The sequence below is a fragment of the Scardinius erythrophthalmus genome (genome assembly GCF_964197995.2).
Source record: "Scardinius erythrophthalmus genome assembly, chromosome: 22".
Lineage (NCBI taxonomy): Eukaryota > Metazoa > Chordata > Actinopteri > Cypriniformes > Leuciscidae > Scardinius > Scardinius erythrophthalmus.
Genome location: NC_138242.1, coordinates 23,986,406 through 23,999,719, shown reverse-complemented (window position 1 = coordinate 23,999,719; position 13,314 = coordinate 23,986,406). Strand labels below are relative to the sequence as shown.

At 39.2% G+C, this 13,314-nt stretch overlaps 1 protein-coding gene across 1 annotated transcript in view; it reads right to left on the bottom strand.

The window, feature by feature from the left end:
- The window catches only part of tmtopsb (teleost multiple tissue opsin b), a 43,600-nt gene that overhangs the window by 9,609 nt on the left and 20,677 nt on the right, over positions 1-13,314 (bottom strand). The window contains exon 3 of the mRNA XM_081352548.1: positions 585-818. Within this exon, the coding sequence (XP_081208674.1) occupies positions 585-818 (234 nt within the window). The remainder of the gene's footprint in view (positions 1-584; positions 819-13,314) is intronic.

The window sequence follows — 13,314 nt, the reverse complement described above, 5'->3', positions numbered from 1 at the left end:
AAGCACATAGAGAGTTAAGTCATTCTTCGCATTAATTACAATGGATTGGCTTACAAAATAGCAACTAAATGAATGATGCAAACAAATGGTGTTAAAACTTTTCTCAAAACTGTTATTACTGTAAGGCACTTCACACCAAGGACGATAACTATAACAATAATGATAAATACACAGTTCTAAAAATCGTTCTAAACAAAATAATAGCGTCCAGCTGATGAACGATATTTAAACATCTGGCGCTCATAGAACGAACAGGGCGTTCTCGTTTGTTGGTGGACGCTTATTTAGTTATCATTATGGATATCTTCATAGTTATTGTTTTTGGTGTGAATGGGTCTTCAGTCATTTTTAGCTTAACACTTTTTGTGAAATGATTAGCATTAAAGTGTTTTCTTTCTTTGCAATGACATTCATCCATTTTTAATTGACTCAGCGTTCAAATTCTTATCGTAGGTGCTGAACGTGGATGCAAATAAACTAATGCAAATATAACATCATGTAATATTCATATTCATTTCATAGCCGTCCAATGAAGATCTAGCAAAAATAGCAGATTACTGATTAGTAGCTTTTCGGTTACCCACCTGTTTGTTCATGAAGATGTAGATGATGGGGTTTATGACGGTGCTGGTCTTGGCTAACAGAGAAGGAACAATGCTGGCCGCTGGTGTGACCAGGCCGGGCCGCCCAAACGTGGCTAGCAGGGCCATAATCCCGTAGGGCAGCCAACACAGCAGGTAACACACCACCATGGTGACCACCATGAAGAGCACACGCTGCTCCCGTTTACGACTCACCACCGTATTGATCCGGCTCACCTTTGTCATTGCAATTAGGGACGAGCAAAAAGAGGAGAAAAGAAGACAGAAAAATAAAAGATGAGAGGAAAATTACATTACACTGACAGTGGTGTCATTGCTTCTAAGAAAAATGATAAAACTGTATATGCAGACATTTACAGATTAGATGAACGTTTAACAAAAGCTTCAGGACAGCTTGGCAGAAATGGATACAGCCGTGAATCGATCGCTCTGGTCTGTAATAGACCCTTAAACACAACAATGGGTGAAGAGAAGGACCATTACACGTTGTAGAATTGCCTACTGAGCATGACGCACCATTTTCACAGTGTTGTAGCACTTTATCTGACAGCTGCTAAGTGCTCTTTTGGTGTAGGTGCCCAAGAGCTGAGAGCTGCTACTTTGGTTGAACTTTAGTCCCTGAAGTTTGGTGCAGTGGCGCTCTAAAGTGCCAATCGCTCTCAGAACACAATGTGGATGCGGAGTAAAGTAATTTTCTTTATCGGTGCTTTTGTCTTATTCCAGTAAAACATTTAAACTGTCCACCAGATACAATTACTTATTAACACTTCTATTCAGCAAGGAAGTGAAAATAAAGACATTTATGCTATTTCAGTTCTTTTGAACATTCTATTCAACAAAGGATCCTGAAAAAAAGTATCCACAAAAATATTAAGCAGCACAACTGTTTTCATCAGTGATAATATGTAATTTTTCTTAAAATCAGCATATTATTATTATTTCTGAAGGATCATGTGATGGAGTAATAGCTGCTGAAAATTCAACTTTGCCATCAGAGGAATAAACTAGATTTTAAAATATAAAACAGTTATTTTAGATTATTTCACAATATTACTGTATTATATATTACACAAATATATAATACAAATATATAATAAATATAATTACTGTGTATTAGAATATTACACAATATTACAATTATTTTTGATTAAATAAATGCAGTCTTATTAAATATAAGAGACTTCTTACAAAAACATTGAAAAAATCTTACCAACCCCAAATTTCTGAACAGCAGTGTATGTAAAAAAAGTAATTTATGTGATCAACTTTGGTCATGGGATCTTCAAACAACAAATGCAACTTTGAACTAGTTAACAAGAAACATAGTTCAACCCAAATCTGAAGTTTCTCCTAAATACAAATTTTATTGCATATTTAAATCAACATATATTCTTTTAAATGAAAGCAGGGTATTTTTTCTATACATGATATACAATATTTACAGTTTGGTTCCACATGTGAAATGACCGAGCAATGTTGTTTTCTTGATTTAAGGTTAAATTTAACTATGTATTTTTTAGATTTATGCTTTAAACAAGAAAAAAAGGGGTACAGAAAAGAAACACCAAACAAGATATGTTCTCTGAAAATAGATATGTTGTCTTAATACCTTACATAATTGCGTTTTTGATTTAGGATGTTAACAAGAATTTTCTTTTAATGGAAAATGAAGCAAAAATACTCAAAAACCTCACATTCCTCCTGCATTCATGTCAAATCAGTTGTCAAACCCAAATAAGTGACTATACAAGTAAAATTAATAAAGCTGGCTGGAAAAAGAGAGAAAGCATGTATTGGGAAGTAGCCTTGATATGACATTTAAAGAATTCACCTCTACTTTAAGCCACATTTCCTCCTTCATAACTTAATGATCAGAGTCATACAGCACTTTGAATTATATGCTATACTTTAAATTACAACATGAACACATTTCTTCCTGATTGGCCTGTACTTCTGAACACATTTCTTCCTGATTGGCCTGTACTTCTGAATGTAATGTAATGACCAATGCCAACATAATTGGGCTTTGACTAAGAGCTAATTAAGAGCAATGGAGTGGAACGAGTGCAGCCTTTTCTTCACAGGCGGTCCTCGCTAGGTACCCTCGATTCCACCGTCCACCTTGAGCAGAAGCCGCAACTTGACAAATTATTACTTAGCAGAATGTCAGATCAATGTCAAGTTGCTAATAGGCTCCACATGGAGTTGTGCCACAGGTTTTTTTTTTTTTTTTGTGGTTACATTAAAAAGTCCTATATGCACAGAAGGGCACCACACAGGGGTTCAGACTGTGAATAACACAGCGAGGTGTGAAGGCCAATGGGGGTGTGAAGTTATGGTGCAGAACATCACCGGGGGACACAGCCAGCGGCACATCTGTGGCCGCTCTACCAATTAAGAACTGTGCAGAGATGGGTGGACAAAAAAAGGGCAGTTCGTACCCCTGCATGTCATCCACAACTTCAACCCAATTGAAGTTTGATTGGCAGGTGGAAATTTCATGGTCACTTTAAAGGGATAGTTCACCCAAAAATGAAAATTAGCCCATGATTTACTCACCCTCAAGCCATCCTGGGTGTATATGACATTCTTCTTTCAGACGAATACAATCGGAGTAATATTAAAAAAATGTCCTGGCTCTTCCAAGCTTTATAATGGCAGTGAATGGCCGGTTTCTGTTTTGAAGACTATAAAAGTGCATCCATCCATAATAAAAGTAATCCACACGGCTCTGGGGGGGGTTAATAAAGTCCTTCTGAAGCGAAGCGATGCATTCATGTAAGAAAAATATCCATATCTAAAACTTTATTGACTAACTAGCTTGTATTCATCTGAAAGAAGAATGTCATATACAGGGACGTCACTAGGATTGGACAGGGGGGCTTAGTCCCCAGGGTATAACTTGCGTTTATAGAAAATCTTACAATGAATTTGAGTAAAAAACAACAGTATATGTTTAGCTGTATTTGACTCTTCAACCCCGTTACCATCTTCAAACCTGTTAACCTAGTCTCAACCCCGTCACACCTACATTTTTATTAATAATTTTTTTAAGTTGAACTTAGTTAGAAATGTTCAGAGCAATCATAAGAATACTGATTTTAGTTCAAATTTTGAAGTTAAGCCACATCTTTGATCAAAAATGATAGGGTTGCTGTCACAAAAAGTGCCCATTTCAGGCTTTAGTATAGCATAAGTGTAAAATTATATGTAAATTTTATGGTGCATGGTACAATTTCTGGTAAGCTACGCTTTTTTATTATTTCAATTCAATTCAATTATTGTGACTTGATTTAATTGACTCATTTGGATAAATATTAGGTACTCAAGATAGAACAACTCACCTAATGCTGTAAACATAGCCTACCCTACAGATAGCCCTATCAGCTGGTAGTATTATTTAAGGTTAAAAATAACTCAAATTAAATATAATGCGTTATTTTATTATAATAACAACTTTATTTAATGATACAAGTAAAATATAATAGGCTACATATGTAATATAGAAATCATATTTAGCAAAATACTCTCTATAGCTCTTTTTTTCTGTAGCCAATCTTTCAACAGTGTTCGTGTTTTTTTTACTATTAGCTAGTAGAGATAATCGGTTCACGTGCGCTAGGGATCTGTCACGTAACATTTACAAACGCCAAAACGGTAATTATTGTTTGAATTTCGTAATAAAATTGACAGAATCTGAGAGTTGAGATTCTTTTATATCATAAGTAACCTGCTCTGTCTAGTTTGTCGTTCTCTTAAAATGGATGTGTGGCGTACGAGCGTGTGAAAAGTGTCAATTGCGTGTGTCTCACGGTGAATGCGTGAGAGTAGCTCTGTTACGACTCTGTACTTCTGTCCAACTTCCGAATTTTCGGCTATTTTTTTGTAGCTTAATATATATCATTTGTTGCGTCTAAATATGAACGAGGATACGGTTATTGATAAATCGAATTGTTATTGTTGTACTTATTATCATTTAGGGGGGCTTAGGAACAATTTGGGGTAGCTTCAGCCCCCCTAAAATAGGCCTAACGACGTCCCTGGTCATATACACCTAGGATGACTTAAAGGTGAGTAAATCATGAGGAAATTTTCATTTTTGGGTGAACTATGCCTTTAAACACAGGACGCCAAGCAAAGCAGGCTAAAGACGGACAACCTCAGATGTGAATCACAATAGGAGAACAGCGAGTTTGTGGTGTTTCTGTGTAGCAGTGTGTCTGTAATCCTCAGATGAATTCCAGTAATTACAGCACACCTCCTGATGAAACATAATTGCTGGGGAATAGCAACTATAAGCAGTTATTTAAAAGTGCCGAAATGCTAAATGGATTAAACAAATAAACTGTGAAATAGGGAAAATTAGTCTAACTAGGACAGAAAATGTGCTTTGGGAACATTACAATAATCACACAGAGTGTGAAAGCAAAGGCTCAATCAATGCTCAAACGCTTATTAGCATAAATATAAATATATATATATATATATATTAGCTCTCGATAACATAAATTTGAGATTGAATACATTAAAAACTAAAAAACGGATGACATTCAGAGCTGTCAATCTTCTAAAATGTGCCTGGAGAGACAAACGGCAACCGTCCACAAAGTTGCATCATTAGAGCGGGCGAGTGCATGTAAATCCAGGCGTGTGTTACACACCTAACCTCAATGTTGTGGTAATGAGGCTCTCCCCTCGGGGTGCGTGTGAGCCCTGCAGTCAGAAGGTGGCAAACCCAGCAGGATGGAGAGCTGTGAAGGAGATGCTAATGCATGTGGCATATCCTGCGTCTGTCAGAGTGTGTTTGGTCAGGGAAGATCCCTCGGGTATGTGGGTAGGTGGACGTCAAACATTATGTTGCTAAGAAGATTCTGAAAGCTGTGATCACAGCTGAGATCGGCAAAATAAACTTTGTTTCTGGAGAACTCACTCTGTTCTTCTCTGATACTGATAAACCAACAGTCTCTCTTAGAAAAAAAAATGTCTGTCAGCAGTCTGTGGAACATGGGTAAATCTTTCAGTTTTCCAGTGAACCTGATATTTTGCTGATCTGGGGAGGGAGTTCAGTTTTAAAGGCTTAAGCAAGATGGTGATACTCCTTAAAAGTTTTTTTTTTTCGTAACAGACTCACTGCTCCGAGGTTGAGTGATCCAAGTGCAGCATTTATTTAGGACAATCCATAATAGTCAAAATCAGGCAATTCGTCAAATACACACAGCAAACCAAACTAGGCAGGATCCAAGGAAACAGGGAACACGAAATACCAGAACAAAGAAAAATAATACAGGTGCTCAGAAATGCAATGGTAACACTAACACGACTACACAATGAAAGCAAAGGAGAACACAGCTTAAATAGGCAAATACAAACAAGCTAATGAACCACAGGTTGGAGAAATCAAATCCTAATGAGTTGGGGCTATGGATTATGGGGCATGGAGTTCATGATGAGATACAAGAGACAGAAGGAGTGCCCTCTGGTGGAGATCATGGACACTCCAGCTGGTGAATGTGACAATTCCAGCCTTTACCAAATGTAGAGAGTTTATTTCACATGTAAGCATTTTTGACATTATAACTGAAACATACCCAATTGAATCAGAATCAAATCGCAATTAAATCGAGCACTTCTGAATCAAAATCAAATCGAATCAAGAATCTGTATCTGTAAATCTGTATACCCAGCCCCACAGTACAAATGATCACGAATCCTGTTCACACACACAAAATATTAATTTCAATTTCTACCAGTCTTAGAAACAACAGTTGATATAGATAAGTCTGAATGCTTCCATGAAGTTAATAAAAACAGTTACAGAGGACAGTTTCTTATCATTAAATCATTTCTCTGAGCATGCTAATGTAGGGAAATTTCAGCAACTGAAACTTTCAGTAACATATATGAATTATGAAAACAGACACATCTGTTTGATGACTCAACTGCACATAATCATTAAATAAAAAGAACAATAATATGGCGATGGAACAGTTGTAATCAGTGGGCCCACACACAATCTGCACCCACAGAAGATTTCCACAGAACTGGAACACCCTTCATTCACCAAGTTCTACACATCCCCCAACACTTTCATGCTCAATGATTAAATATTTGGGCTAATTTAATTGTGTTTTCAGCTTCCAATACTCTCAGCTCCGATTAACACATTTCCCCATGCTTAAATCCCTTCGGCAGATTTCCCCATAAATCAACGCAGAAAATAATCCCCAGATTCCCTCTGTGCCTCTTAACCATTAAAGCCTATAATAGGAATTTTTTATTTGTTAATAAAACTCTGACATTTATGACATTAGCATCACTCCACTCATATGTTCTTTGCATCCCCGAGCTCTACATTTTACACCATTAAAAAGAATAAAGGATGGATGGATGAATGGGCAGACAGACAGACAAATAGATAGACAGATAGACAGATAGATTATAATTATTCTTGAGCAATGAAGGACATTTTTTCTAAAAACACCAAAACAATTCAACACAAACAAGGAACTAAAAATAAGTAGAGAAAGAGTTGATAGTGGAAAGATGGATGGGGTGACAGAGGGAGCAGTGAGTGAGAAGCACAAAGCAAAGTCAAAAACAGACTTAAAGAAAGTGGCAGCCAGCAAGAGAGAAAAGGGTGATGGTACTACAGTAAACTAGACCAACCCATTTCAGTAAAATAGGGCCTGACGATCCTCTCCTGATTGATTTGGGGCATAACCTGATCCGTCTTCGCCCGCACTAAACAAATACAGTGGACTAGATCATTAAATCTTCTGTCTGACAGGTGGGGAGACCAGTTGTGAGTACAGCTGCTTAAAAAGCTCCCAGGAGAGTGTGTTGCGCTGTGCCTCTTTCTTTATCATTCTTGTTCTCCCTCTATTTTTAAGCAGCCAGTTGCTAGTACAGCATACATAAATCAATGTCTTTTGGTAAACAGAATAGAGTGCAGACGTGAATGTGATGAACACATTTTGGCGGACTCTGTCCTCATGTAAACTGGTGACGAGGTTGAGTGTGTGTTCAGCAATACAAACGCTCCTCCCACCACAAATCAAATTTTCTGAGTGTAATTATATCCCTCTATTTATCATAACATTTTGATTAAATTCGGTGTCCACTAATTATAGACTGTTATAAAACCCAGTCAAATGGAAATTATAAAGTCTGTGCAGGAGTTTCATTAGAGAGTTAAGTCAATAAGAAAAGCATGAATGAATGAACGAGTCACATTTTATCCTTTTTATTTAAACTGTACAACTGTTTCAATTGGACAGCTACTTGCGTGTGATCAGTCCTGAGAAATTAATCTTTAATCATCGGGTGGCTACATCCAAAACGACATCAACTTGTATCAACCTTTAAATGTAGTTCTAGAAAAAAATCTAATCATTTTGATATTTTAGTGAATTGGATTGTTCAGAATGCAAGGTTAACTCAACATCACATATTCTCTGAACTCTCGGTTGATTAGCCTAAACCTTGGCTTGTTTACTTAAAAAACAAAATACAACAAACAAAAAAAATGGTGTGGATTAAGTTCAGTCAACCCGGAGTATGAAACTAAGAGTTGGTGACCACACTGGTGCTGAGTCAGAAATCGCATAAGTCTCATGATTCTCTTATTTTGAATAAGTGGAACCCCCTTAAAAAGTATGTTCTATATGTGTGTAGTTTGAATGTAATCTGGACAACATTCGCCATGTTGTCATTATGTGACCAACCAGCGTCAGTTACATCGCTTCACTGTCATTGACAAATCCTTTCCCATGGCCTCATGTAATATTAAAGTATCTATCGCATGCACACTTCCGAACCTCGTTGAATTATTATTATGTAAACTGTAAAGTAGTTTAATTGAATCATAATTCATGCTGCATACTCCAATACAGTAGGTGGCGGCGTGCACTTGATAAGTCATGGTTGTAATCCACCATAAAACTAAAAGAAGAAGAACCTCGTCGAACGAAGTAGGTAATTCAGGTACTTTTAGTACTGTGTATTCAGACATACAAATTGTCACAGTGTTTGATTAGTGGTATTCAAAAGGCGAACCGCTGTCCGGTTCCGGTCCCCGGCTTGGTTCCATCCAGACCGTGGGACATAATTGCGCCATTTGACCATTTCTACAGTTTAAAGTATAAGCAGCGCGTCAAAACAACGGAAGAGTTCACACTAGGGATGGGCATAATTAATCGACGATCGATAATCGATCGTTAAGAATTTCGTCGATCACGTTTATTTGTTATCGATTAATCTAATGCAGGTTGCGTTGCGTAGTGTGAGTCTTGAAGCAATGGAATTGATTTTAGCGCGGAGGTACCTGTGCATCCCGGCAACGTCAGTCCCCTCAGAGCGGGTTTTTTCAGCGGCTGACTGGCTGTCACCAGGTTGCGGTCGCATCTGATCCCAGATCATGTCAACATGCTTATCTTTCTCAACAGAAATCAGTGGACTGGTGCAGAAGTTCTATGGGAACTTCATGCGTTTTCTCAGATCGGATAGCTATCTGAGTTATCAAAACGATTCCATTTACACCCGGTCATATAAATGTGTTTTTGCAAAACGGATATAAATCCGATCTTGAATTCCCGCGCTACATATTTAAATTGTTGCACGTCCGAAAGCAACTGATATGAGCTGCATTTTATTGATCATCAGCGAAAATTTCTAAATCAAAGACTGCAACAATATTGCGGCAACAGCCCTGGTAAGATCATTTCGGTTCTTTACTTTTAATGAAGATGATTGTGTTTTGATGAATGACTTTCACTTTGATTTGCGATAGTTTGCACGTTGGCTTGAATAGATGCTCATCTGTGGTGATGCGTGTTCCAGTAACGCCGTCATATCTGGCTATAACATGACATATAGCCTAGGCCTATAAAACGCTCTCCCATGTTTATTTCTTAGCATTTTTGGGATAAGTCAAATTTACATATGTAGTTTCAACAACCAGATGCATTTACTCTTGTCCAGTTTCGTCTGGAATGCGTCTCAGATCTCCTCCTGAAGTGGTTTGAGCAATCGGGTTTAAATCCTCCTCGAATGCGTTTCGGAGGGCATTTACATTTGGTCTTTTCACGATCGGATAGTTATCCGATCACAGAAAACGGATGAAGTGTCCATGGGTCTCTGTTTAAGAACGCCGGCTCGCTGTTCCGCTGTTTTAGAGCACCGCAGGGCATCTTCAAGTCTAACGTTACCGAACGTGCAGTTTCACTGCCACAAGTTGATCTTCTTGTAATAAAGATCTCATCGAGGACAAACAAACTGTATTTTTGTATTTTCATTGCATTTTTAATTTATAAAAAGTTGAAGAAATAATGAATTTCAATATAAAAATATTAATGATTAATCGAAAGTCGATCGTTAATTCTCCCGACGATCGACTAAGAAAATTTAATCGAATGCCCATCCCTAGTTCACACCACAAGCGCTCAGGGTCGTTTACGGTGATGATTTTTCAGGATTACATCCTCTAACATTTTTATCTAGAGCCAAACATGCTTCATTCAATCCCTTTTCGTTCTGTGTGCGTTGCTTCTCTCTCCTGCTAAAGACAATTATGTTCTGTCTAGTCTGCACCTCTTCTCTTTAGGCCTTGATTAGTTTACCCTACTCCACCTGTGTCTAGTTAGTTTCCTCATTTCCTCCTGTGCATATATATTCCCTGTTTTGTTCAGTCCCTTTTTCGGTTTTCGTTTATGTTGAACGTGGTTGTGTCTGTCCTGCCTGAGTTAGTTTCAATAAAGACTGTTGTTACCCTCATCTTCATCTTGTGCCTTCAACGACCACAACAGCGTTACAGAAGAACCGACCTCTCAAAATTGAGAAAGAAAAAGATGGACTCACCAGCACTGCAATTCCTTCTCCTGCCAGAGAACCGTAAGTGGCTTGGGTACCTGGCCTGGGGGCTCCGGAACGGAACCATCACCCTCACAGCCAGCGAGCCCGAGGCGCCCACTAAGAACATCAAGGCCCCCGGAGTTGACGCAGGTAGGTCAGTCCACCTCAGAGCCAGGAGCGGACTTGGTCCTAATAGACCTGTGGTCCGCAGATTCTATTCCCCCCCCAAGTCCCCACCCTTAAGTCTTCATCCTCCTCGCTGGTCCCGTCGGAAACCTGCTGCCTGTATCCCTGCTTAACCTCCTAGTCCCATCTCCATCGCTGGTCACGGCCAGTCACCTGGATCCGTTGAAACCACTGGTGTGGTCCAGCTCCTCTGCTCTGCCTCCGCCGTTCACTCCGTGCGGCTCATCCTATACGACTCGGGCTTCCCCTCCGCAAGCTTGGCGTGAGGCCGAGCCCCTGCCTGCACCTCGGGCCTCTAAGCCCATATCTGCACCTCTGCCTGTCAGCCCGCCACCATCCATCGACTCACCGCTCCCTCATCGCCTCCGCAGCCAGCCCACCCCGGAAGCTCCGCTGGGCTCCCTCGTCTCTCCAGGTCAGCCTCCGGTGGTCGATGCCCAGGTTCCACATTGGACTTTCGGGATTCCGGCTGCGCCTACACCCTGCACCCCTACAGTTTCATTGAACTCCTCCCTGTCGTCCTCATTCGCTCCAGCGTCACCCTGGTCATCAAAGTCCTCGTCACCGCCTCAGTCCCTCCTCAGTCAGCGGCTCAGTGTCAGCCTTCCAAGCCTGCGATGTCGCCCTGGTCCGTCAGCCTCTCTGCTCCACCGGTTCCTCCACCACTCACCATGGTTCTGCCTCCACCTATCAGTCCCAGGGTTCTGTCCGCCCCCTCTGTCAAGACTCCTCCCAGGTGGAGTCAGCTCCACCATGATCGACAATTCCACCGACTCCTCCTCACCACCATCCGTCATCAGCTCCATGCCCTCCACCTAAGTCTCCGCCTTTTTTCTGTTTTTTGGAACTTTTGTTGCCATCAAGGCGCGAGGACACGCCTTTCCGAGTGGGGCGTTATGTTACAATTATGTTCTGTCTAGTCTGCACCTGTTCTCGTTAGTCCCTGATTAATTTGACCTTTCTCCACCTGTGTCTACTTAGTTTCCTCATTTCTTCCTATGTATTTATACTCCCTGTTCTGTTCATTCCCTTTTCGGTTCTCGATTATGTTGAACGTGTCTGTCCTGCCTGAGTTAGTTTCAATAAAGACTGTTGTTACCCTCATCTTCGTCTTGTGCCTTCAACGACCACAACAGCGTTACAACGTTTCGTTTTTTTCCATATAGCATTATTTATCAGCATATGAAGAGCATTTCATAATAAACAATGTTCTAATTTGGTAAATTATTCAGAGGTGGCAAGGGAAGACTTTGAAAGTTAACTTTGTTTTGTCCTCAGAGTTTTGATTAATTAGATTATGTATTGCTTTGTGCAAAATATAAAAATGGTCCATATTTTTCATAAGAGGTAAACGCTGCACCCCCAGTATGTTTTCTCAGTCCCAAGACCATCTATGTGCCATACCCATAGGTATAAAAAAAAGCAGCAAAAATGAACATCCAGTTGGGAGAAATATTTAATTCTAAGGAGAAGCGCACCATCTGGATCCATAATTCTTTTTTTTAATGCCGATTTACATTCTTAGTGCATATCGCCACCTATGGGGCAGTTGTGCAGTCATTTTTTAATCTTATCTTTTAATCTTTTATCTTTTATCAGTTTTTTATAATGGTGAACAAGAATTAAATTGTTTGTTTGATGAATGCTTACACTAAAATAAAACTGTGTTTGCAAAGATAATATGGCTGTATAAGTTTGTTTAGCCATTTTGCTTCCACATTTCTTGTAAGGTGAGATGTATCACATAGCCTATGTATTTTTATAGAAATATTTTACATAGAAAACGTCCTGTTACCAAAAAAAAAAAAAAAAAAAAAAAAAAAAAAAAAAGAAGATCTACAATGTTTAAAATGAGAATATATGCTGAATACCTCTGAAGTAAACTAAACTGCTCCAGAGTTATGTTTAGAGAATAAGTTGCTAGCTACTTCTACCTGTACATACCCTGAAAGTTACCTCAGGTTATCCGCTTTCTCTGAGTAAACTTACCCAGAACACAGCACATCACCTGATTTCTGGATTAGGTTTGCAGAAGCCCCTCCCCTCTAACATACCCATTCCTGAAGGAATCTATCCACATTAGAACTGCTGCAACATTTGCCCAACCACAACAAAAACAAACACTGCTCTAAATAGTACAAGACAGAATATGACAGTGCAGCACATTTCAGAATTGCCTCATAATTTTCTCTTTCAAGACTGCAGAGTAGCATTTCAGCACTGCAGAGTAGCATTTCAGCAGCAGATTTAATAAAGACGTGTGACAACAGAGATATGGTGAATTTTCTGACAACCTGAGGGCTGTCTGTTTTGTCTGAAATGAAACAGGAGATGAGGAAAGACTGGGAGGGATGGCTAGCTAAGAGCAGGGGTGTCCAATCCCGCTCCCGAGGGGGGACATTTGTCCTGCAGAGTTTAACTTCAACCTTCCTCAAACTTGCATGGAAGTTTCCAGTATTCCTGAAGACTTGAATTAGTTGGTTTCTGTGTTTATTTTTGGGTTAATGAGATATCATTATAGATTTTAAATAATCTTTTAATAAAGATTTGAATAATCTATTTTTATTAGTAACACTTTACAATATGGTCAATTTGTTCACATTAGTGAATGCATTAACTAACATTAACAAACAATGAACTACATTTGTTAATTTTTATTAATTTGTTAACGTTAGTT